The sequence below is a fragment of the Phalaenopsis equestris genome, unplaced genomic scaffold (assembly GCF_001263595.1).
Source record: "Phalaenopsis equestris unplaced genomic scaffold, ASM126359v1 Scaffold000595, whole genome shotgun sequence".
Lineage (NCBI taxonomy): Eukaryota > Viridiplantae > Streptophyta > Magnoliopsida > Asparagales > Orchidaceae > Phalaenopsis > Phalaenopsis equestris.
The window spans coordinates 48,527-76,272 of record NW_018165035.1 but is presented as its reverse complement, the minus strand read 5'-3'; the positions used below and the strand labels follow the sequence as shown (position 1 = coordinate 76,272).

At 30.9% G+C, this 27,746-nt stretch overlaps 1 protein-coding gene across 1 annotated transcript; it reads left to right on the top strand.

The window, feature by feature from the left end:
• The first annotated feature begins 1,949 nt into the window (after positions 1 to 1,949).
• Positions 1,950 to 24,696, top strand: LOC110029575. The gene is made up of 4 exons (XM_020731924.1): positions 1,950 to 2,290; positions 4,178 to 4,384; positions 5,505 to 5,921; positions 23,390 to 24,696. The coding sequence occupies exons 1-4, from the start codon at positions 2,048 to 2,050 to the stop codon at positions 24,503 to 24,505; spliced, it is 1,983 nt and encodes a 660-aa protein (XP_020587583.1). The 5' UTR covers positions 1,950 to 2,047; the 3' UTR covers positions 24,506 to 24,696.
• Positions 24,697 to 27,746: the final 3,050 nt, after the last annotated feature.

Below are 27,746 nucleotides of genomic sequence, written 5' to 3'. Positions count from 1 at the left end.
GACACTTTGATAAGTGAGATCAGCGTCTCTCCATAGTTAGCACATGACAACTGACATTTCAACATATGAGATGGACACATTTTTTCGACTGTTGATAGACATTGACAACTGGTGATCACTTCTTTAAGTATACATGTCTTATGATCCATAAAGCTCGTTAGTAAATGTTTTGGCCATTGAAGACTTTATTTTTTGTTATGCATATCTTAATCAAAATTGAATCCAAATAGATTTTAATTTTAGGGATTTAGAAAAATACCCCACAATTCTTATGTGTTTACATATCTAGCACCTAAAATTTGATATTTACATTTATAATAATTCCGTATCATAAACATATAAATGAAATGGCCTAATTAACATTTAAAAAGCTAGTAATTATGATATTTTTTATGCAATGTTAGATATTTTAGTGTTATGCATGTAAATGTTATATTTGAGATGCTAAATGTGTAAATACATAAGAATTGTGTGATTTATAATATAATATATAAATAAAGAATATATCTGAGGGATCGTTTGCTCTGGTTGAAAGACATTGAAATTTTAAAATATTCAAAATGTGGATGTTTAAATAATGTGCTATTTACATACATGCCACTCAATTCAAAGGTATTCACATATCAGACACCTAAACTTCGATTTTTACAGGCAGGCCACCCCACCTATTGCCTAAACTTAGGGATGGGGTGGCGTCTACCTAAATAACAAAGTTTAGGTTTTTGATATGTGAATGCATAGAAATCAGGTGGCACGTATGCGAAAACCCCTCGATTGAAATGTGTTCAATCAAAAATACGAGAACAACATCTAATGGTCAGTGATAACTGTCAATGATCATGAAAAGTGATAACAATCGTGAGTACTGATAGTATCTGCCGATGATGTTAAATCAACGATGCAGGTGGTCATCAACAACGATGATGGCTAGTAAAAACGATAGGTGTGGCATCAAGTGAAATTTTGATAAAAATATAATTTTGATCTAGAAAAAGTGTTGAATAGTATGTTTCAATATGTCTTAAAATGTGCACACAATTATGATGGGGCCTTGTCCGAGCTATAGAGGACATTGTTTGAGGGTATCAAATGTTAGTTGTTTGAACATTTATATATGCAATTATTTAATCACAATTTGAACATGATCCGTTCGTGATTTGTGCATGTGTTTAGGCTATATGATATGAATAAGTTATGATCATGCTTTTGAATATAATTTGATCGTAAATTGTTAGTACATTATTTAATTCATGTTCAAACTTTATTTGAAGAACAATAAGATTATATGTTGACAAAGTGTTTTTCATATGTGAATCAAATATTAATTATGATGAACCTAAAATTAGCAAACTAATATTGTCTTTATAAGGAACAAGAACACTTAGGATAGAAAACTGAACTTAAAATCCTTAGAAAAAACCTTGATTTCTGACATCACCCGACAACTTAAAAAATACTGAAACTTCAAGCCTTTAGAAAAAAACTTGATTTGTGACCATAACAGACAAACTTAGGAAACAAACAAATCATAAGCTAAATATTAAACCCTAACAATAACTATTTATTTATGTATATTTAGGCTAAAAAGAATAAATAAAGTCATGAAAAACACATGGATAACTCAAGTCCCACAAAATTCAGAGCGTGAAATTATCTCTAATTATATTAGAATAAAAGGAGAGAAAAGAACAAACAATCAAAGAGGATGAGCTCATCCTGTTTACTCTGTCAAGAAAGGAGGAAGAGAGAAAGAGTTTAGATAGTCTACATATAATTCTATATGATATGATAACAATCTAACATAGATGAAGCTAATGTTAAGTTAGAGATCATAATTGAGTTACTTCTAAGATAAATGTCTTCATAGTGATTATTATAATGATCACTATTATTATTTTATTTTAGTTTGCTCCATTTATTCTTATAGGAATATTGTTAAGAGCCTAGGGCATATCAAGTCATGCTTCCTTCCGAACGGCCAACATTAGCAACCGCGGGTAAGAAAATAAGAGGAGCGGATTAGCAGCGGTTGCGCGGAGGATTTGTCATGGAGGAGGGAGCAGTGATCGCCGAAAAGAACTTAGACATACCTGCGCTTCCTGATGGGGAGGCGAAGAGGATTTTCATCGGCGGCGTAGGTGCCGGTGTTACGGCCAGCGACTTGGAGCATACCTTCTCGCCGCTTGGTATGGTTCACGACGTCGTGTTTGTCCGCGACAATGGCCGCAACTTCGCTTTCATGGATTTCGAGCCCAGCTCTGACAAATCCCTCTCTAAGCTCTTCTCCACTGTCAGTTTCCCCACTCTGCTTCCCTTCTTTTCATTCTTAATAAATCCAGTATTTCTTAATCGTTGAGATATTGTTTGCTTACTAAGCTTGATATTTAGAAATTTTCTTCGATTCATTCTAATCAGCGCGTTAGGAAATGTCGACCCAAGTGGGAATGAGTTGGCGTGGTTAATCTATTTTAAATTGGGGCTGTTTTGTTGTGATGTAAGGGGGGTTTAAGCTGCTTAATCAACCAATCACCTTATTGAGCTCGATACTTTTTTCATGCATATTCACCAGCAATAGACAAATTTTTTTGCATTAGATTGAATATAAGAAAATGAATAGAATAATATAAAATAAGTCACGAAATTGATAACAAGTTCATGATTAAATGAGCATTTTATGGAGCTCTTAGGGAACTACTTATTAAGAAATGAATGTTCATAAACATAACTGAATGAGTCCATATTCATGCTAGTTCATTCATATGCCAAGCTTTAAAAATTTTATATAAGTTTGTTCAATTATCCAACTAAATGAACATAAATAAGTCTAGTATGAACCAATATTGAGCGGAATACCATCACCCCAACTTACTTTTGTGTTACTCCTTCAACGACTTATCATTGCTATATTATCTTGAATTGTGCTTATCTTTTTCTACTGAGAATCAAATGACATTTTTAGAATAAAGTGAAGAGAATAGTTTCTAAATGGATCCCGTATGTACCATTTTTTTATGTGGGAAGGAGGTTAAAACCCATTTTGGAGAAGTTGATCAACCTATTCAATCTATTTTGAATCAAAAACTAAGAAAATTTCTTAGGACCTAAGTTTATAGTTTGCCTCTTCCTATCCCATAAAAAAGTTTTTGATGAAAAGCAAAATCAGCATGTAAAAAGTGGATATCAATGAACAAGTTTGACTCAAATGGCCGGGGCCCATAGGAGAAGCCATTTTAAAATGACACAAATTCGCTGTCAATGTGTCACGTTTCGGCCGGGGATTCAGAGATTTCAAGGTGGATATTGACGGTTGTACGGCGAAATTCAAATATAATTTTATCTCATATAACTAACAATTTATCATTCAAATAAATAAAAGCGTAACTAACAATTTTAATTCAAAATGTGCTAAATTTCTGACTATACAAATATTTGATATTGTGAGCCAGAGCCTAATTTTAGCACATAAACTCTAAAATAAAAAGAAAGAGGCAACTCACAATGAATTAAGCAGTGAATACTTTTCAATATATCGTATTAGAAAATGAATTATATTTAGAGGATGAGAGCGATAAAAGAACAACTTTAAGAAAACAAGCCAGAGCTTTGCCTAGAAACCTATTCTGGAAAAAACAATGACGAGATTACTTGCAAAATTAGTATTCATGATACCTCTTTGCAATATCTTCTCTATTTGGACTCTTAGATTAATAGGAAGTAATGGAAATTGTCTTGTGGAAAGAAAAAAAGGTGGAGGGAAATGAAGGGGACGTAATCCTTAGAAAGTCTCATTTCACCTCAATATAATCCTCCGAATGACCTTAAAATGTAAGAATATTTTAGATATTAATTTTTTTTTTTAGCAAAATAGTCATCATATGGACGTATTGTAATGACATTCAGCTTTAAAAGAAGGGGTCAATGTACTAGTTTATGTCTCAGAAGCCTGCATCTTATTTCTCTCTTTATTTTTTTTTAATCGAGTCTTATGACGCATATCTTGACAACTTTCATTATGATTTAGATTTCATAATGAAGTTAGGTTGGAATGACTGTAACACTTTACTTTAGCTTTCTATCTTTCAGTTTTTTTAAAATTAAAACATAGCAACAAAAGATGATAAATAGTACTTCAACTCGAAATATTTCAGCAGTCTAATGAATTTTATCTTTTTTGCAGTACAATGGATGCACTTGGAAGGGAGGAAAGCTTAAGCTAGAAATAGCTAAAGAGCACTATTTTGCTCGTTTGAAGAGGGAGTGGGCACAAGATGCCAAACTTGCTTCTGCCCCACCTCCTACTAAAGAAAGTTTGGAATTTGTAAATTCTCATAGTTCAAGCCAGGAGAATTCACAGATCCGAATTTTCTTTCCAAATCTGAGAAAGGTAACTTCTACTTATGTAATATGCGTCTTTAACTTTGTAATGTTGTTATTTGATAAATGCAGTCCAAAAAAGTAATTTTGTAATAAATATGTTCAACATATAGGGGCACTAGAATTTTTTGTTCAAAAAGGTGAATCTAGAGTTGAATCATTTGGTAATAGTTTAAAAAATTAAGAAGATCTGATATTTTACTGCAAAATGTGAGTTGTTGGAAATTAAAATAATTATGCCTTCCATTTAGAACAGTGGTCAGCAATTTAATTTATATGATTTAGAATATAATTTTTATCAAATTACTGCCATGCACCTGGTGGGATCTCCAACAACAACGATAAAACCTTTATCTCACTAAGTGGGGTTGGCTACATGAATCCTTTTTCTCCGTTGCGTTCTATTTAGTGTCATATTTTCATTTAATTCTAATAAATTATGATCATTTTTATACAATATGCCCAAGTCTTCCTAGGTTTACTTCCGGTTTTCTTAATATAAGTTGAATCTAAAACATCTACTCTCCAAATCGGATCATCAGATGGTCGAAGTTTAATGTAAGCAAACCATCTAAGACAACTCTCTCTAGGATTATAATAGATTTTTTTTTATAATATATATTTTGTACTATATGCACTGGGTAGGACTTTATGTAGTTAATATTACACTTGTCCGTGACATCACATGTAAAGAGTTATTTTTATGCTATAATTATGTGGAAGAAAAACATGAATGAGTGAATAATTTTGATTTTCAAGATATATGTGTAGAGGAGCCATTACTATCTTTGTAAAAGTTCATGCAGGTTATGTTTTTAACCCTAGGTTAAATATCCGATGTCTTGCAATGAGCCTATTTTCAAAATAGGAGTAAGGGTGTTTACAAGAAGCCCTCAAACCTTATATTAATGCGAGGGCCATGCATTATTTAATCTTTATTTTTGTTAAATGCTTCATCTCATCTCCTAAGTTTTTTCTGTTACCATTTTCATGGTACAACTTTTTACCAGGTTAATTTTCTTGGTCACTATGCTTATGATTCTGTTAGTTGCTATCCTTAAATAGCTTTAAATAAATTACTTACTTTCAAAAATCGAAGAATAAATGACAAAAGCAGATATTCTTCGCAGGTGAAGCCATTACCATTTAAAGGGACTGGAAAGCACAAGTACAGTTTTCAACGTATCGAAGTTCCTCCTCTTCCAATTCATTTCTGCGACTGCGAGGAACATTCTAAGGCTCTAGAAACAACTAGCCATGGGTATCTTTCTCGACTTAGCACTGTGGTGCATGAAAAAGAGCGAAACATAATGACTAATGTGATCGACAAGCTCATGAGAGGTGATAAGGTTGAAATATCTTCAAATAAAAATACTCAAGTTGCTACAGATCTGAAGATATCAAGTCCATGTAATGTGGACTTTTATCTTAGTGATGCAGAAGTTTCAGATGCAGATGATGATAACCTTGTGATGAATATTGGCGTTGGAGCTGAAGATGATATATTGATGCAGTTAAAAGGGGGAATGACACAATTAGCAGGTGAGGTATGTACACAATTTAACTTGGCATTGGAGAAGATATAATCGAAGTAATACCTCTTGTTATAATGATTTTCATTTATATTTTAGTTAAATAAATATCCATCCAATCAACATTTGACCACAACTATCTTCCTTTAAATATTTTTGCTTTTTCTTTTTTTGTAATGCTATTCGATAGAAAACTAATTCTAACCATTTCTATAGATCATTCTCTAAAACTTTTTATCTAAGACCACTGAACTGCATTTTTTTTTAGTCTTGGAGAATTTATGCTTGGTTCTTCTAAGAGGGTTTATTGTTATGGGTCAAAAATTCAAATAACACTATTTAGAGATTTTACTCTCATAAATGAAGACTTTATGATATAATTCTAGGTTTCTACTAGGCTTAAGCCTCTAGTTAATTAACCTTCTTGATGACAGCGGAGAACTTTTGATTAAGGCTAATTGTTGGGTGATAAGCGCTTAGTGTTTAGTAGGAGTCGGTTAATTTTTGATTAAAAATTTATCACCTTTTTCTTAGGTGGATGTTGTAGAGAATGATTAGGGTTGCAAATGAACCGAGCCAAGTAAGCAGGGTTGTGTTCAAGCTTAATATGTTTAATGAGTTCAAGCTCGAGCTGAGCTCAAGCTCAAATCGAGCTTTTGGGGTTGGAGCTTGTTTATAAAATTTGAGCTCAAGATCAAATTAAGCTTTTATGTTTTTGTCTAAGCTTTATTTGTCATTTTGACTGTTTGAGTTTAGTTCATATTTGTTTAATATGATGTAATTGAGATATTATCAAGCAGTTTAATTAGTAATATTATTGAGCTGCTTAATTTTTATTCAAATAACTTTTATTGAGCAAATTAAAATTGGCGCTATCATGCTATTGATTTTCTAACCAATTGAGACCTATTGAACAAACTAAGTAGTATGATTGAGCTATTTATTTCTAATCAAACGAGCTTTATTGAGCTTTTAAATAAGTTACTTATTTTATTTAAAAAATAAACGAACTACTAAATGAATAATTAAAATAAACATATATTTGTGTAAAATAAATGAACTAATCAAAAAAACTTTTATCTTGTTTTGTTTTCCATGAATTAAAAAAGTAATTAAATTTTATATAAATGAGTTTTAAGTCGAGTTTGATTGAATTTATTCAAGAACTTTAAATTTAGCTTTTCGTGATTTTATTCATAATCATTAATTTGATCTTTAATCAAGCTTATTTGCATATTTTTTTAGTGTCAGGGCTATACCCAATACTCCCCATATATGCCTTCATGAGAGAGATGTTGGGAGGCTGTTAAAATTCAATTTGATTGGACTTGAATATATCAATTGAATTAACCTAAAAATGATAAAATTGTAAGCATAATAAGTACTTGTGCATGTATTTTTAACTCTACGAGAAAATTCTTTGTTCACGTAATTTTTCATGTAGTTACCCAAGACATGCCTTTTTTGGTATAATTGGTTTTATAAATCATGGTTGTGGTGTCGTACAATGCTAATCATGCTTGTTTTTCTTTGCATGGTGTTGAGACATAAAACCCCTCGAAATAGTCAGGGTGAAGTTCAAAATATTGAAATTAAAAATTTTAAAGCAAATAAATAAATAAGATGAAATTAAAAAATAGCTAAGAATAACCTATAAAGTAAAAAAAAATATTTCTTTTAATCTAATCATTATCAATACGCATGTTAAATTGTGTACGACCATTTTTTTTTACATTAAAATCATCAATCATTGATTCTACATCAAATCCCATTATATTATCATTTTTAATTTCTCTTATCAGTGAAGTCGTAAGAATATCATATTTCTTTTTATTTTGTAACGCTGTGTTGACAATCTTTATAACTAAAAATGCTCGTTCAGTTGTTATTGAAGCAGACAAATTTATTCTCAATCTAATCCAATAATTAATGAGAGAATGCATGACTACTTTTTTAATCTTAGCCAAAATTTGACAGAGATCAAAAAGTGTAGAGAGATTCTAAAAATTAATGAACTTTAATTTTAAAATGCTCTAATTGAATTTTTAAATGTAGCTTTTTTGTATGTATGAAATTTTAGGATAAAGTTTATTGTGAGTTGTGTATCTAAAATGATTATGAAAATATCAATTTTGTAATGATGCTTTATTGTATTAGTGTCTTTTTTATAATGAAAGCGTCATCAATCTTCAGAGTAAGGATTATTCATATATGAATATGTATATCCCATTTTTCATAAAATAATTTTATTATCAATAACAAAAAAAATATTATATTTAAATTTTGATGAAACTATTTTGTTGTTGATTATTGAATCACATTTAAAATGCCTTGTGACTTCCTTTATAATACTTAACAATGTTCATCTGTAATTTTTAAAATTTTTAACAGATGTAAAATGAAAATAAAATCAAATAGTGTTATTACATTATAAACCATCAATTTCATTTCATTGACTTGATGAATTTATTTCCTTAATAATTTTTTCATTTTATTTGCTTGATGAATTTCTTTCCTTAGTAATTTATTCTAAAATAACATAGACAGAATCATTCATTTTAACTAAATTTTGCAGAAAACTCAAATGTGACTTGCAACATATATATTTTGCATGTTCTTAGATATCAACTCGATTTAACCCCCTACCAATGTCTAGTTCATTAAATGGAAAATTTTTTACAATTTTAGGTTCTTGAACAATTTTCAATTTCTTTTGGTATTTACATGAAGAATAATAAATCCAATTAATTATTATTAAGTATTTAAGTTCAAGGGGAAATGCTTTAAGTGTATTATATTTTAATATGGAATTTAGAAAAAATCTAGGGGCTATTAACCCCTATCCCCCCTGGTGAATGAATGTGCAAAAGGATAAAGCTAAAATTAATATTTGGACTAAGTGTCTGTTTGGGGCAATTGAAACTGTTTTAACAAGCAGCTGTTAAATTCTTATAGATTAAATTGCTTTTCAAAAATCTATCGTGACCAGTGCAATATATTTTTTAAAATCTTTATTAAGTCAGATCGCAACTTTCTAGAAGACACCACACTTAAACATGTCAGGTTTCAAAACACAGCTTTTCAACAGTGATTTGACAATAGTATCGAAAAATGGTTAATGGATGTGATCACATTTGACCAAAGGCAATTAAACATTGATACCTATGTAATGACGGTCCAGTGAAAACGATCGTTCAATGACATGTGACTGATAACGATCACACAATGAATGTTTAGTGAAGGTTATTGGGTGACAACATTACTTATAATGCTCAACAAAATTTTAGAATTTGTGGCCTACAAACTCTCTCCATTAAAATTTAAGTAGAGATCTATGTCCCCATTTTGATGAGAATGAAATTTATTTATAATTTTTGGGAGTGATATTTTGATATTCTTAATCAATATCTTAAAATATCCGCATGATGACATGCATTTATTATTCTTTTGAATATGAATTATTTTTAAAATATGAGTGCCTTAATGACTTCAATATTTAGTGATTTTAGACTTATTAAATTCTTATCATCAAAACACAGTTTTACCAAAAGCCACAAAGTATGGTGCAACACCACACCTCTGCCTCAGAAGTAGTTTAAAGTTTGTTAAAATGAGATTTGTTAAAGGTCATCTTCAAACAAAAACATAATTCAAATAGAACTTGAGCATGACTGGCAGGGAATATTACAACTCTCCAAAACCCTCATATGAACATTCAAAATATTTTTGTTGGCTTAGCAGGACATATTGAATACCAATAAAACCTGCATAAATTTACGTGGAACTCGATGACTCATCTATGAGCATAAATAAAACCCGTAATGAGCTCAGTAGCTTGCTAGCAAATATAAACATGACTTGCATGTAACTTACAATAAACTCAATAAATCATCAATGAGCATAAATGAAATCTACTTGAATATTTAGAATTGAATAAAATATGCCCTAAATGAAAGTAAATAAAAAATCACATTAAATGACTGAACAAGCTCTTAAAATGGCTTAATGTCACTAGATCTATTACATACCTACAAACAGATAGAAAGTTGTATTCAAAAAGATTGAAGTAAAGCATTTATACGAATCAATATAATATTTGTCTAAATAATATTGAGCCTTTTGGGATCACTTTCTATATTTTATTTTTATTTGGTTTTTTTTGTTTATATTTTAATATAAAATAAAAATATTTTTGGTAGTTTAATAATTTCTATAATTTAAAATATAAAAATATATTTAATATTCTTATGAATTTTCTATACCTTCTAGTTCACCATGTTCTATCTTCTAAGTACTGATGTGCTTCTACAAGAAGGTCTGTAAGAAGGTTATCCTAGAAATTGAGATCACCCAGCTAGTAAGCTCATTTTTTGTATCTTCTCTCCGAGTAATCATTGACTATTTCTTTTGTAAAATTGAGAATTGCTATGGAGTTTTGTTGGAAGCTAAAAGAGGTTTCTTCCTTTTGATTAAAGCTTGCATAGAGTACATGAACATAAGCAAGTTTTTGAGAAACTAGTTTGTTCATACGTCTTCTCTCTACTTGAGATCCAATTGCCCTAAGATGTAGGAAGGCCTCGGCTTGAGGCCCAACTGCCTAAGGGGTTGTTTGGCTGCAAGAAGGACTTAGTGTTAGTAGGATTTAGTAAATCCAGATTTAATATGAATTGAAGTCAAAATTCGGACCTTAAATCCAAATCCATAGAACTTGTGCTTTTTATGTTTGGATGGATTTAATAAATATGACTCATAAATCCTATTAATTGTGTGCTACCAAACACCCCTCAAAGATCCAGGAAGGCTTCTTAACGAAGACAAATTGGTAGTTTTCTGCTTAGAGTGTTTGAATGTTAGAACCAATATAACATCTATATCTCTACAGTGGATCATGGAGTTATTGGAGAACCATGAGATTCAACTTAAGCTTTAGAAAGTGATCATAAATGGGGAATCAAATCTTGAAGAAATGGAGAAGCTACCTTATCAAAATGTACTAATAATTGAAGGGCTACGACTTTGTCCTTTCTAGCTTTTTTCCTTCTTCCCAATTTCGTAATAGAAGAGGTCACATTTCAAGGGTATTTGATACTAAAAAAATGTGTCGATTTTCATGTGTTAGTGGAAGGAAGAGGATATATTGGGATCGGACTTGAAAGGAGGGTTGATTGCGAAGCATGTTTTTAGAACAAAAAAAAATTATATCCAGTTTTTTTGTGTTTTAAGATTGTTTAGGATTGGTTTGAAAATAGAATCATAAGTACAAATAAAGAAAGAAGAAAAAATGCATCTATTAATGTTTTTAACTGTTTTTTTAAAACAAAAACAAAAAACCAAAACATAAAGTGAATCCAAACAAACCTAAAATTTGGACATTTTTTAGTAATGTTCATGCATCATGAGATGATTTGTCAAAATGTTTTGAAAAACTTGTAAATGTATCGCACAATTGTATCATGCAAGCACTTCTAAAATCATGGAATTGCTTTGTGCATATGCATCGAGATGATTTGTCAAAATGTTTTAAAAAATGTGCAACTGTATTTCACAATTGCTTTATGCAAGTACTTTTTAAAATTATGCAAGTTCTCTGTGCAGATGCATCAAGATGCATTCACATCATTGAACCTATATGTTTGCATGTGCTCCGTCAATCACTTTAAGTTTCTAAACTTAAATGCCTTAGAATGGTCCGCAGGCTAAAACATAAAATAAATTTCAGTTACCTCACTTTGAAAAATATATGCATCAATATACACTCACATTTGCTTTGACCAATATGTTATACTTGATCTTGAGGTCTGAGAATGTTGAGCGCACAAGCTCAAAGAAAATCTTTATATTTTATGACCACCACCACCACCACCACCAACAACAACAATCCTTCATCCCACTAAGTGGGGTTAGCTACATGAATTCTTTTTCTTTATTTCGTCCTATTGAGTATCATATTTTCTCTTAATTCTAATAAATTAAGATCATTTTTTATACAATATGCCTAAGTCTTCCTAGGTCTATGTCTGCATTTCTTAACATAAATCGAATCTAAAATATCTGAATATCTACTCTCCTAACCGGATCATCTGATGGTCGGCGTTTAACGTGACCAAACCATCAAAGATGACTCTATCTAATTTTGTCCCCCATACGAGCTACACCAACCGTATCACAAATATATTCATTTCGCATTTTGTCTCTAAGTGTAAAGCCACTCATCCACCTAAGCTTTCTCATCTCGGCAACACTTAACTTAATTTTATGCTTCTCTTTTAAAGGCCAACATTTTGTGCCATAGAGCATTACAAGTCTCACCACCATCTTATAAAATTTTTCTTTTAGTGTGAGCGATACTTTTCTATCACACAATAGGCCCAAAACATTCCTCCACTTCAACCAACCAACTTGAATTCTGTTAATTACATCCTCATCTATATTGCCATCACTTTGAACAAGGCTCCAGATATATAAAGCGTTCACACTTTTTAATAATTTGATCACCCATAGTTACAACTTTGTCACTAGAACTGCTACTACTAAATTTACATTCCATGCATTCACTTTTAGTTCTACTATAATGAAGGCCTTTAGACTCCAATGTAGACCTCCATAATTCAAGTTTTTCCGAATGTGCAAAAGAATAAAGCTAAAATTAATATTTGGACTAAGTGTCTGTGAATGAATGTGCAAAAGGATAAAGCTAAAATTAATATTTGGACTAAGTGTCTGTTCCACTACTATCCCGAAGACACCTGTTATTGAGGGAGATGTTGGATATTTTGCTCAATTTTTTGGTGAATGAGGGCCTGTTTGGCGCAACTGCAGATTCTCAGCTTTTTTGGGGCAATTGAAACTGTTTTAACAAGCAGCTGTTAAATTCTTATAGATTAAATTGCTTTTCAAAAATCTATCGTGACCAGTGCAATATATTTTTTAAAATCTTTATTAAGTCAGATCGCAACTTTCTAGAAGACACCACACTTAAACATGTCAGGTTTCAAAACACAGCTTTTCAACAGTGATTTGACAATAGTATCGAAAAATGGTTAATGGATGTGATCACATTTGACCAAAGGCAATTAAACATTGATACCTATGTAATGACGGTCCAGTGAAAACGATCGTTCAATGACATGTGACTGATAACGATCACACAATGAATGTTTAGCGAAGGTTATTGGGTGACAACATTACTTATAATCCTCAACAAAATTTTAGAATTTGTGGCCTACAAACTCTCTCCATTAAAATTTAAGTAGAGATCTATGTCCCCATTTTGATGAGAATGAAATTTATTTATAATTTTTGGGAGTGATATTTTGATATTCTTAATCAATATCTTAAAATATCCGCATGATGACATGCATTTATTATTCTTTTGAATATGAATTATTTTTAAAATATGAGTGCCTTAATGACTTCAATATTTAGTGATCTTAGACTTATTAAATTCTTATCATCAAAACACAGTTTTACCAAAAGCCACAAAGTATGGTGCAACACCACACCTCTGCCTCAGAAGTAGTTTAAAGTTTGTTAAAATGAGATTTGTTAAAGGTCATCTTCAAACAAAAACATAATTCGCTGCCTCAGAAGTAGCTTAAAGTTTGTTAAAGGTCATCTTCAAACAAAAACATAATTCAAATAGAACTTGAGCATGACTGGCAGGGAATATTACAACTCTCCAAAACCCTCATATGAACATTCAAAATATTTTTGTTGGCTTAGCAGGACATATTGAATACCAATAAAACCTGCATAAATTTACGTGGAACTCGATGACTCATCTATGAGCATAAATAAAACCCGTAATGAGCTCAGTAGCTTGCTAGCAAATATAAACATGACTTGCATGTAACTTACAATAAACTCAATAAATCATCAATGAGCATAAATGAAATCTACTTGAATATTTAGAATTGAATAAAATATGCCCTAAATGAAAGTAAATAAAAAATCACATTAAATGACTGAACAAGCTCTTAAAATGGCTTAATGTCATTAGATCTATTACATACCTACAAACAGATAGAAAGTTGTATTCAAAAAGATTGAAGTAAAGCATTTATACGAATCAATATAATATTTGTCTAAATAATATTGAGCCTTTTGGGATCACTTTCTATATTTTATTTTTATTTGGTTTTTTTTGTTTATATTTTAATATAAAATAAAAATATTTTTGGTAGTTTAATAATTTCTATAATTTAAAATATAAAAATATATTTAATATTCTTATGAATTTTCTATACCTTCTAGTTCACCATGTTCTATCTTCTAAGTACTGATGTGCTTCTACAAGAAGGTCTGTAAGAAGGTTATCCTAGAAATTGAGATCACCCAGCTAGTAAGCTCATTTTTTGTATCTTCTCTCCGAGTAATCATTGACTATTTCTTTTGTAAAATTGAGAATTGCTATGGAGTTTTGTTGGAAGCTAAAAGAGGTTTCTTCCTTTTGATTAAAGCTTGCATAGAGTACATGAACATAAGCAAGTTTTTGAGAAACTAGTTTGTTCATACGTCTTCTCTCTACTTGAGATCCAATTGCCCTAAGATGTAGGAAGGCCTCGGCTTGAGGCCCAACTGCCTAAGGGGTTGTTTGGCTGCAAGAAGGACTTAGTGTTAGTAGGATTTAGTAAATCCAGATTTAATATGAATTGAAGTCAAAATTCGGACCTTAAATCCAAATCCATAGAACTTGTGCTTTTTATGTTTGGATGGATTTAATAAATATGACTCATAAATCCTATTAATTGGGTGCTACCAAACACCCCTCAAAGATCCAGGAAGGCTTCTTAACGAAGACAAATTGGTAGTTTTCTGCTTAGAGTGTTTGAATGTTAGAACCAATATAACATCTATATCTCTACAGTGGATCATGGAGTTATTGGAGAACCATGAGATTCAACTTAAGCTTTAGAAAGTGATCATAAATGGGGAATCAAATCTTGAAGAAATGGAGAAGCTACCTTATCAAAATGTACTAATAATTGAAGGGCTACGACTTTGTCCTTTCTAGCTTTTTTCCTTCTTCCCAATTTCGTAATAGAAGAGGTCACATTTCAAGGGTATTTGATACTAAAAAAATGTGTCGATTTTCATGTGTTAGTGGAAGGAAGAGGATATATTGGGATCGGACTTGAAAGGAGGGTTGATTGCGAAGCATGTTTTTAGAACAAAAAAAAATTATATCCAGTTTTTTTGTGTTTTAAGATTGTTTAGGATTGGTTTGAAAATAGAATCATAAGTACAAATAAAGAAAGAAGAAAAAATGCATCTATTAATGTTTTTAACTGTTTTTTTAAAACAAAAACAAGAAACCAAAACATAAAGTGAATCCAAACAAACCTAAAATTTGGACATTTTTTAGTAATGTTCATGCATCATGAGATGATTTGTCAAAATGTTTTGAAAAACTTGTAAATGTATCGCACAATTGTATCATGCAAGCACTTCTAAAATCATGGAATTGCTTTGTGCATATGCATCGAGATGATTTGTCAAAATGTTTTAAAAAATGTGCAACTGTATTTCACAATTGCTTTATGCAAGTACTTTTTAAAATTATGCAAGTTCTCTGTGCAGATGCATCAAGATGCATTCACATCATTGAACCTATATGTTTGCATGTGCTCCGTCAATCACTTTAAGTTTCTAAACTTAAATGCCTTAGAATGGTCCGCAGGCTAAAACATAAAATAAATTTCAGTTACCTCACTTTGAAAAATATATGCATCAATATACACTCACATTTGCTTTGACCAATATGTTATACTTGATCTTGAGGTCTGAGAATGTTGAGCGCACAAGCTCAAAGAAAATCTTTATATTTTATGACCACCACCACCACCACCACCAACAACAACAATCCTTCATCCCACTAAGTGGGGTTAGCTACATGAATTCTTTTTCTTTATTTCGTCCTATTGAGTATCATATTTTCTCTTAATTCTAATAAATTAAGATCATTTTTTATACAATATGCCTAAGTCTTCCTAGGTCTATGTCTGCATTTCTTAACATAAATCGAATCTAAAATATCTGAATATCTACTCTCCTAACCGGATCATCTGATGGTCGGCGTTTAACGTGACCAAACCATCAAAGATGACTCTATCTAATTTTGTCTCCCATACGAGCTACACCAACCGTATCACAAATATATTCATTTCGCATTTTGTCTCTAAGTGTAAAGCCACTCATCCACCTAAGCTTTCTCATCTCGGCAACACTTAACTTAATTTTATGCTTCTCTTTTAAAGGCCAACATTTTGTGCCATAGAGCATTACAAGTCTCACCACCATCTTATAAAATTTTTCTTTTAGTGTGAGCGATACTTTTCTATCACACAATAGGCCCAAAACATTCCTCCACTTCAACCAACCAACTTGAATTCTGTTAATTACATCCTCATCTATATTGCCATCACTTTGAACAAGGCTCCAGATATATAAAGCGTTCACACTTTTTAATAATTTGATCACCCATAGTTACAACTTTGTCACTAGAACTGCTACTACTAAATTTACATTCCATGCATTCACTTTTAGTTCTACTATAATGAAGGCCTTTAGACTCCAATGTAGACCTCCATAATTCAAGTTTTTCCTTAGCTATTTCTTTAGTCTTATCAACAAGAAGTACATCATTAGTGAAAAACATACACTAAGGTACATCCTCCTATAAATGTCCAGTAAGAGCATCCATAACTAAATGAAAAAGATATTGGCTTAAAGTCGACCCCTGATGTAATCCAACTGAAATAGGAAAATATTTTGTCAATCCTCCTCCTGATCGAACACAAGTAACAAGTCTAGTATATATATCTTTAATGACTTGAATGCAAGTCATTCAACACCTTTCTGCTCTAAAACTCTTCAAAGAATCTCTTGGAATTTTATCGCAAGTCTTATCTAAATTAATAAAAATCATTCCCTCTGTAGTTCTCCATCAAACTTTTCAATAAATGCATAGCTTCTATAGACTTGCTCGACATAAATCCAAACTGATTATGAGAAATTTTTGTAATACATCTTCACCTATGGTCAATTGCCCTTTCCTATAATTTTAAAGTATGACAAAATCAACTTGATTCATCTATAATTTGCACTTTTATGCATCACCTTTATTCTTATTCTTAAAAATGGGGACCAAAATACTCTTCATCCACTTCTCAGGCTTCTTTTTAGTTTTTAAAATAATATAAAAAAGTTTTGTAAGTGAAGAAACTCCCAGCTCTCCCTAAATATTTCAACACTTCAATTGGGATATCATCAGGTCTTACAGACTTTCCATCATTGGTTTTCTTTAAAGCCTCCTCAAATTCTTTATTATTCATGCGACGATAAAAATGAAACATTTTATTATTATTAACAATATTAAGATACTAAGGTCGATTGGATTTTCAGAAACTTCATTGAAAAATTTATCAAATTTAACTCACCCACTTATTTTGAATATTTTTTATAAGAAAAACACTTTTTAATTTTTATCTTTAATACTTCTTTTGAGTTAAATCTCTACTTTTTTTTTTTATTTGTTTGGCTAGTTTATACATATATTTTTTCCACCCTCATTAGTATCCAATCTTTTATAAATATCACTAAAAATAGAATTTTTAGCGTAATAAATAGTTCTTTTAGATTTCCTTCGAGTCATTTTATATTTTTCCCAGTTCTCCAAGCTTTTACTTTTAACCAATTTTTAGAATATATCTTCTTATGTTTTATCTTTTCTTGCATACTATTATTGCACCACCAACAACTTTTATTTATAGAAATTTTTGTTTTGACTCTCCAAGTGCGTCTTTTGCCAATTATTTAATAGTGTTTGTTACTTTATTCTATATAAAATTTATTTCTTTATGAACATCCCAAAATTTGAAATCTTGAAGTTTACTCATAAAAATAATTTTATTTGCGTCTTTTAGGTGCCATCATCTAATTCTACGATAATGATTTCTAGTAATTTTTATTTTACAACTCATCGTCTTAAAATTTAGAATTAATAATCGATGTCGAGTATTTAAATTCTCTTGGAATTACCTTACAATCTTTACATTGTCAACAATCTCTTCTCATAAAAAAATAATCAATTTGTATTTTATTAGATCCATTATTATAAGTAATAATATGCTTATATCTTTTCTTAAATAATATATTAACAATAACAAGATAATACGCTAAAACAAAATCTAATATGATTCTACGTTCTTCATTAATCACTCTAAAACTGTAGTCATAATGAATATTTCTAAAATCTTCTACCACTCTACCGACATATTTATTTAAATCAATTTCAATAAAAATTCTTTCTTCAAGAGGTATCGTTTGTATTAATTCTTTCTAGGTCATTCCAGAATTTTTCTTTAGAACTTATATCTAAACCTACTTCAAGAGCATAAACACTTATAATATTAAAAATCTTAGTATCAACAACAATCTTAAGGGCTATAATTCTATCTCTAGTTCTATTAATTTTTATAATATTATATTTCAAATTTCTATCAATAATTACAACTACACCATTTCTTTTGTGACTTTTACCTGAATACCAAAGTTTAAAACCTAAGCTATCAATCTTCTTAGCCATTTCTCCTACCCATTTAGTTTCTTGAATACATAAGATATTTATCTTTCTATGAAGCATAATATCAACTAATCTCATTAAGCATAATATCAACTAATAATATCAACTAATCTCATTAATTTATCTATGAAAGTACCTATATTCCAAGAACCTATCATAATTTTAATTTCATAGACTAGCTTCTTTATCCATATCCGTCCATAGTGTGGGAACCCTTGCTTATTTAACATCTCACCCAGACGTCAGTGTAGCGGCCCTTGCATACTTTTCTTTGTTTTCAAATCATACAACGCGTCGCTTCCGAGGGACGCTTTAGCATTTACACAATGATCAAAAGAATTCATATCTTGATTTGTCGGCAAATTTTACGCCTCAACCATTCACTTTTTACATCCGAGGATTGAGACTCAGCAATGACAGTGTGACCAATACACGAAATAACTAATATTTGAGAATATTGTTCAGGCTCAAAAAGCTTGAACTATTTTTAAACTTGAAAGCATTAATAAGCTATACATGCTCTCAAGCATATCATATTGTATATAAGGCAATGTCGTAAGTTCCATTCCAATCTTCCTTCTGGAAATGATCGGAGTTTACAACGTAGCCCTTATTTACTCCTAAAAACAATCGAAGTTTATGAAACCGAGCTTTCATTTTGCCAGTTCAATCCTCCTCCAGAAGATAACCAAAGCTGATGAGCCCATTTAGCTTGCTTTATTCTCTTGACAAAGATCATTGATGAGACTAAATCCCATTTAGCTTGCTTTATTCTCTTGACAAAGATCAGAGTTGATGAGATTGATCCCAATTTAATTAGACCGATCATTCTCATTGCGATGATTAGAGTTGAAAGTGATTGATATTTTTGAAAATATTTAAGCGACAAGCCACAGCTAAATTGTGAATGGAGAATGAGTTAAATTCATACTCTTAATCTGATTGAATATATTGATATCATTCAACGTTGAGAACCAAACACTTATAAATTTCGTCAAGTCATTTTTATCATACTCATGCGTGCAAGCCTGAAGGTCTTCTATAAAGAAATCTCACACTTTAATGACAACCTTTAATCTTGAGGCTAAACAATAATCATAAGTTTTAATTTACAAACTCGATTCTATGTAAGCAAGATGTAGAGTTGACATTGTTTAATCTAATTAACTAAAAAATAATTGGATCCCCAATGATAATCATATTGAAAGTGAATTTCAATCATAGGAGTTTATTTTCAAAATTTAAGCTCTTAAATTGCAAATATTGGTTCAGTAATTTAAATATTTCGATGATGATTGTGTTGAATGCAAATATCATTTATAAGAGATAATGTCATTAAAATGCGTAAGAATTTTAAAGTAAGTCACTTCAAACCAAAGTCTTAATAAAATATCAAAAATCAGAAAAGATTATAAAAAGCTAAAAATGTTAAAATGAAATTCTTTCACATAATGCAAAAGATCAAACTCCATCCAACCTCTTCCACCTTTTTTGGAGCATGATAGGCTTTTAGATTGATATAATCTCGTAATAACATACCAAATATATTACTATATTTACTCTTAAAATAATTATGCTAGTAAGGGCGTGACCCGAGTTATTTATTTGTGTGGTTTGACCAAATGGTTTCACAATTTTTGTGGTTACTACCAGAGCCTCTGACAGGGTGGTCTGGCTCGAATGCTTAATTATATTTTGATCATAGTTGTATTCCTTATGTTCCTCAATATATTTCTGTTATTTGAGACTTGAATTATAGAGTCCATTTGATATGACACAAAAGTCTCTGTTAATTAAAGTCAAATTAGGTTTATATTTTTTAAAAATATCACCTCATGTCTACAATGCCTCATTGGACAAAAAAAGCAATGGTCGGTGACAAAGATCCTTCGATTATGTTGGGTTGACTCCATTCTTTGATAAAATAGACCGTTTTTCATGATAGCTTGAGATAATAGAATCATGAAATATTGATCGGTTTCTTTATCAATTTCTCCACAATTCACGCTAAGCTCAAGGTAATGGTTTCTTTATTCTAAAGCTTAATTGTTGCTACTATTCACTTAGTATTTAGCGCCAAACGACCAACCTTAATAAAAAAAAATGAGTTGTAGTGGGAAGGGTTAATTAATCATAAGGGCTTATGCCCGTGAAAAACATTGAACCAAATTATAAAGTTTTTGAAAATAAAGGCGAAATCTTTGGATAGTGTCTTGAATGCAACTTAATCAGCTTTCTAAAAAATTGACTTGGAATACACCAAAACATTCTTCGACATTGAGAGACTAGGGCATTAATTTTTAGAGCCACCTACAGATTAATGTGTATGATTATGCCAACATTTTGTACAAGATAAATGATGTATCTCCATCTTTATTTTTTGCAACCTCTTGAATGATATTGGGAATGACAATTTTATTATTTTTAATATTTTTTAAAATTAAAAAATAATAGCTATATAATGATATGAGTAGACAAGGGTATCTATAAAAAACTGTTAGGGGAAAAAAAAAATAGCACAGAAAAGATACCACGTATAAATTTCAATTATTTAGCTTGAAGCCTAGTGAAAAAGGTTGAAAAAAAATTCATGTTGCCAACCCCACTGAATGGTATAAAGGCTTGTTGCTGCTGTTGAAGCCCAGTGAAAAAGTCGAATGAATTTTCTTTTGATCCTTGCCCCTTTTTAGCATAAAAAGTATGAAATCTCTTATCTATTATATAGTCAACGCTTTGAATGTGTTAATGAAAATTAAAATGCTGTGATAAATAATCATCATTTTGTTCACAACTGGGGCTAATTAGGTAAGAGTTGCGAAATATTATTTGTGATAATATCAACAGTCGATGAAGAGATCAATACCAAAAGGCTAACTTGGATAAGAACATTAGCCATTATGTGCAATATATGTTCGTATTAGGCATTTAAATTGTGACCAGATAGGATATCATCATTGCTACTTTTTAGAGAAGGTACTCTTTTTTCTGTCTCAGCCCAAATATCTATTAATGTTCTTAACTTTATATCAATCAATGCCATCGGCATAAAGTTTAGATATATAACTAATAAAATGAAGACATTTGCATCTTATGGGTTTCGCTACTAAAAGAAGTGTTGGTAGTTAATCTGGTGTAGACATTCAAGACTCTAACTGTAAGAGGCTTTTATGAATACATAGTTTGAATGAAGAGATTAAACTTTTGAGTTTGAAAGTCATAAAATAAAGATCAATTGAATTCAACCTATAGAAGAAAGAAACTATATAAGTACAAAAATTAACATCAAGAAAATAAGGATAAATATGAGCTTGCATTAAAGAAGTCATGGTTTGCTATTTCATAAACACAATTTTTTATTTGGTAATTAATTGTATTTAATAAATGCATCAGAAATATGATTAAAAGGTAATATATAAAGGAGCACTGTATTTTAAATAATTTAGAGTATTTTCTTGATATTACAAACACTTCAACGACATAGAGCACAATGTCTTTTTAACAATTTATCAATGTTATAAATTACATCCAACTTTCACGTGCATAGATAATTCTTTCTTCATTTATATGAATACACATCCATGCATATAGCATTTGTGCTAGTAGAATTCAATCTACTTCAAAAATTATAATGCTCTTCTCAGAAAAAAGAGTAATGAGAGAGAGGGAGAGAGAGGCAGAGAGAGAGAGGAAATTAAAGCATAAGTGATCATTAAGTTTGAAAGTTTACTCAGCCAAAACAGGTGATAAAGTATGTGCTTTGTGATTGTCTGTAATTAAAAAATCACATGCCATTCTAGTTGATCCAAATTTAGGACGTGTGTGCATGATTTAATTGAGTTTAACATCCTTTTGGTATCTTAGAAACACGTACCTTTTGATGGTACACAATACTATAAAATTTTTTGAAGGTAAGATCAATTTTTGTGTAAATAAGTTCAATTCAGAGATCAAACTGACTTTATGCAGTCTTTTCACTTGAATAAATAACAAGTAACATAATAACAATAATTTAGAATGCATTTTCTGGAACGTGATAATATGTTTTAAATATTTTTTACAACTAACCCCAAAGGAACATAGCACAAACAACTAAGAAATGTTGTTTAAGCCCAAAAAAAAAAAAGAAAAAAAAAACCATGATTTTGTCACAACAAAATATACGTAAATATGCTTCAGGAGGGGCCCTTCACATTCGAAAATTAATATGATAATCAAAATTTTACTATCACACATTTTACCTGTGGTTCTTTTATTGCTGAGAATTTTTTATTCATATTTTGAATCAAAGGTGAATATTTTATTTTATTGAAACTTGAAATCACAATTCACTTTTAAATAGCAGTATAAAGTACAAACAATAACAGGAAGAGAAAGGAGGAGAAAATTATACAAGCCAAATTTTCCACCCAAATAAAAGGTCAAAATCAATATTGCAAGTGAATATATTTGACATTTTAGGATATTTTGCTGATAAAATAATGTATTCAAAGTTTTTGCTTCGTCTTATAGTCTTGGTTATTTTTATTGTTCGCATTTCAAACAAAAATAAATTTAGTTGATTTTTTTTATGTTTCATGTTCAACTGTTATACCTTCGAGTGTTGGGATGCCATTACCCCAAATTTATGAAGCTTAAGGTGAGAATTTCAACTCCTATCACTATTGAGTGGTTCAAAAAATGGAATGTTACACTGCCATGCACCAATTATTTAATATAAAATTTCATAATGACTATTACATTTATGCATTACTGTAAGAAATATTACATTTATGCTTAACTGTTAAAAATTACAGATTTTGCAATTAATTTTTACCTAATTATTTGATATATAATTTGACAATGAATATTAAAAATTACAAATTTTGCAGTCATTTTTGACTTTCACATCATCATTTTTTAGGAATTTGGATCTGGCAACCCGCAATCTTTGGAAGGAAGATTAGTCCAAAATAAAGCAGATTCTGCCAAAAGGAAGAAATTTGATGTCACCAATGCATCTTCTATCAAGCCAAATAAGAAAACCCGTCCAATATCAGCTGATGGACTTCCTAAACCCGATCCTATGATAGCCGTAGACCAGAAATTTACTTCTATTTTAGCCGAGCCTGTGCCATCCACTCCCCTTATAAGCTCAGATGGCCATGCTAGCGCTCTCATGATTTCCACTGAAGCTCCAAATTCTGAAAAACAAAGCAAACCAAACTTGAGTTATGCTCTGCCAGCAGAAGGCCTGTCATGGTTGCAGAAATCTTCATGGAAAGACCTTGTTAGAGGAAAAGGAAGCAGTTCATTCAGCATCTCCAATGTGTTATCGAACCTTCCGTCCGTATCCCCAGAAATGCCAAAGGACAGTGAATTAGATACCATCACATTGCAAAAACTAGAATCTTTCGGGGAGAAATCAAACAAAGAAGTACCTCAGATTGCACATATTACTCCTACAATACAGGTTGAAACTCAACATGTTGAAAGCCAAAATACGTCAAACATGAGTTATGCTCAACCATCATATGGACAATCATGGCTACAAAAATCTTCATGGAAAGACCTTGTTGGAGGAAGAAGCAGCAGCTCATTCGACATCTCCAATGTTCTATCAGGCTCAACATCAGCATCTACAGAAACGTTGGAGGCCAATGCTGCATCGGGCACCATTCCGACAAAAATCTCCAAAACTTGTGCAGAGAAATCAAAGCAAAAAACACCACAGATTGCACAGATTTCTCCAGAAATAATTCCAAAGCCACCTATCTGTGCTGAAGACTTAAAAAATAACAAGAAAGAATCTTCGTCATCCGTGCAAGACAAACATAGTGAAGGCCAGACAAGTGGTGTCCAGGAACGAAGGAACGAGAGACCGGAGATCAATTTTGGTGAAGTTTGCGTCTTCATGAGGAACGAGTCTGAGCAGCAGTGGTCGAAGGCCAAGGCAGCCCTGAGTGGTTACCTTAAAAAGAATAGAAACGAAGGCAATGCTTCCAAATTGTCAAAGTGCAAGCCGCCAAGCAGGCATTGAGAATTTTAGACGGGAGCATAAACTTTGTTAGTATCTTTAAACTCTTAATCTATATTTATAAGCTGTGTTATGTATGTTCATTTTTTGCTTTCAGCTCTTAGTTGCATCCCATGCAAAGAGCTCGGAATTATTGGCATTCTTTATTGGATTGCTTTAATTGCTTTTGTTTTAGCATAATCAAGTTGTGTATATTACATGTGTGTGTTTTTTGGTCATGGAGTTGTTGATCTGGCCATTTATACTTATAATACCTTTATATCATAAACTTATGCATGAAAAGGTGTATTTTATGTACAAAAAGGAAAAAGCTAGTGGCGGTACTATTTTTGATGTCATGTTGAAGATTTGAGTGGTATGACTGTAAATATGAATGTTTAGGTGTTAAATATGTAAATTGTGTATTTTATGTACAAAAAGGAAAAAGATAGCGGCGGTGCTATTTTCGATGTCATGTCGAAGATTTGAGTGGTATGACTGTAAATATGAATCTTTAGGTGTTAAATATGTAAATACAAAAGACTTTGAGATGCATTCATCTATGTTATAATATGCATATTTATTTCATCATCATGAATGTCAAATTATTATACAATCATATTAAAATGACAAAATATAAAGGTACAACTAGGGGTGTAAACGATCTTTATTTCATCATCATGATTGTCAAATTATTATACAGTCATATTAAAATGACAAAATATAAATGTACAACTTCAGAAGAACTGCACCATCGCACATATGACATTATTAAATTATTATTGTTTTATAAAAAAAATTACAAATTATAAGTCTGATCATAATTTCATATTCATATCTTATTAATTTCTTTAACTAATTCATTTTACTTGAAATAAATTATAAATATAGGTGCAACAAGGGTGAGCACAAAGCCTAATAAACTACACATCTTGCCAGATAACTAACGAACGAACACATCTTAGTTCGTGTTCGACTCGTTAACTTATCATACTTATCAAACGAAATTAATGAGCCGAACACGAGCTTCTTAACGAGTCGAACACGAGCTGTTGCTCGCGAACAACGAGCTATTTTGACAGCCCTAGGTATAACTTCAGAAGGACTGCACCATCGCACATATGACATTATTAAATTATTATTGTTTTATAAAAAAAAATTACAAATTATAAGTCTGATCATAATTTCATATTCATATCTTATTAATTTCTTTAACTAATTCATTTTACTTGAAATAAATTATAAATATAGGTGCAACAAGGGTGAGCACAAAGCCTAATAAACTACACATCTTGCCAGATAACTTATTACCTGTAAATAAATATATTGTGCAAATGTTCATGTTTAGAATACAAAGGAAGAATACTTGATTATTATTTTCAACAAATTGTATGAAGTCATAAGATCATATATATGCTTAATACAATGATTTTATTATTAGCCTTGGCATTTATTCATGTTGCATTAATATTTGATATATATGAAATGCTATAATTACATATAATAAGAGCAACTTAATTATTAAACATAACTATTATGGTTCTTTATATAATTATGAGGATTTAATTAGTCTTTAAAATATACTAAATTGATGCATCTTGTTGCAGCTTCACACCTCAATTTTTACATACATATCCATGCATGAAACTGTGTATTTCACTTTTTAAAAACATAAAATGGTGGTGCTTTTGATGTGACATGAAAGATTTAGGTGGTATAAATAGAAAAAAAATATAATCAATACGTAAATACGTAGGAATTGGGTGGTATGTATGTAAAGGTCCCAAACGAAATTTGGAACATTAACATTACTCGATTAATGTACTACTTCAACAAATTGTAACAATGCTTGAGCTTTTAATGTCATTAAGGGTGCATTTGTTTCAGTTATTGCTGTAGAAAAGTTGGTTTCAGAGGCTGCTCGTGAAAATCTGTTATTCAGAAGCTGGTGTTTTAGAAACAATTCGTATATTTGAAAAAAACAGTTCCAAAAGCTGTGTATATTAACATAATGATTATAATGCCCTTAGTATACAAAAGCAGTTCTGTTTCAAGAATACAATTATGTTTGAAAAACACATTTAAAAATGCTTCCTATGTAGTCAATCCAATAACAATTTTTAATATTATTTATTGAACACAATACCATAAGAGAAATTAAGAACATTAACCTAGTTTTTTGCCCTCAAAATAATCATATAATATAAGTTCAAAATAAATTATATCCTAGGTAGATAGACGAGTTTGTATACCAAAAACACATAAAGTAGCACAGTTTGTCCTCTAAATTACATCATCGCTAAAACAAAAACAACATACACAATAATAAAAACAATGCTACGATTACAAAATCAAATGAGAGCAAAATTGTCATAAGATTTCAGTAACAAAACAAATCTAATAATGCAAATAGGCAGATATGGCAAGCCAACCTATTGCTATGATACCAAAATCCACCTGAGTGGTAAGATTCTGACAAGAAACCCCACCGCCATCAATAAATAAGAAGTGATCAAAGACGAAGAGAAATATATGAAACAAATAGAAGATTGAACAAGTAAAGGTAGCAACTTTGTAATGCAAAATTGTAACTTGATCTACACTAAAACTTCTTGCATACATAACACTGATTCACACAATTATGCTCTAAAAATAATAACATTCTTCGAATACATTACAAAATATAACAAGTAACCAATCATGCATATATTATTAAATCAAAAATTAACTAAAGCATCAGTGATGTGCTCTCATGACACAGTCATCTCATCTGCACCTTCTCCATCACCTACATTGCTATTGATGATGTCATCATCAGTTTTTATCATCAATTCGCCCAAGTGATATTCATATACTTTCGAAGGCACTAATTGTTATCATCGACACTTGCGAAGTCGATGTTGAAATGTGAAGAATGACGCCGTATGCAATTATGAAATGTCATTGTTGCGGCGACAATTCTAACATGTTTATCAAATGAATATGTAGGTATGTCTCTTAGAATAACCCATTTTTTTTCCAAACTCCAAAAGCCCTCTCAATCACGTCTCACAGTTTCAAATGACGCTTATTAAACATTTCTTTTCGTCCCCGTACTACTTGACTAGCTCTTTCAAAGTCAAAAATATGATATCTTGTGTTGGAAAATGATCTTAAAAATCTTTGTTGCAGTGGATATCCGACATCCACTACATAATAATTCCCTGTTCTGACAATCAACCATGAGTTACTATGTGAAACTTTAAGATGAACTTTACGGAGGAGT

Coding starts and splice junctions, on each gene's coding strand:
- LOC110029575 (XM_020731924.1), top strand. CDS start 2,048: ATGGAGGAGGGAGCAGTGATCGCCGAAAAGAACTTAGACATACCTGCG. Junction 2,291..4,177: donor TCTCTAAGCTCTTCTCCACT/GTCAGTTTCCCC, acceptor TCTTTTTTGCAG/TACAATGGATGCACTTGGAA. Junction 5,922..23,389: donor TGACACAATTAGCAGGTGAG/GTATGTACACAA, acceptor ATCATTTTTTAG/GAATTTGGATCTGGCAACCC.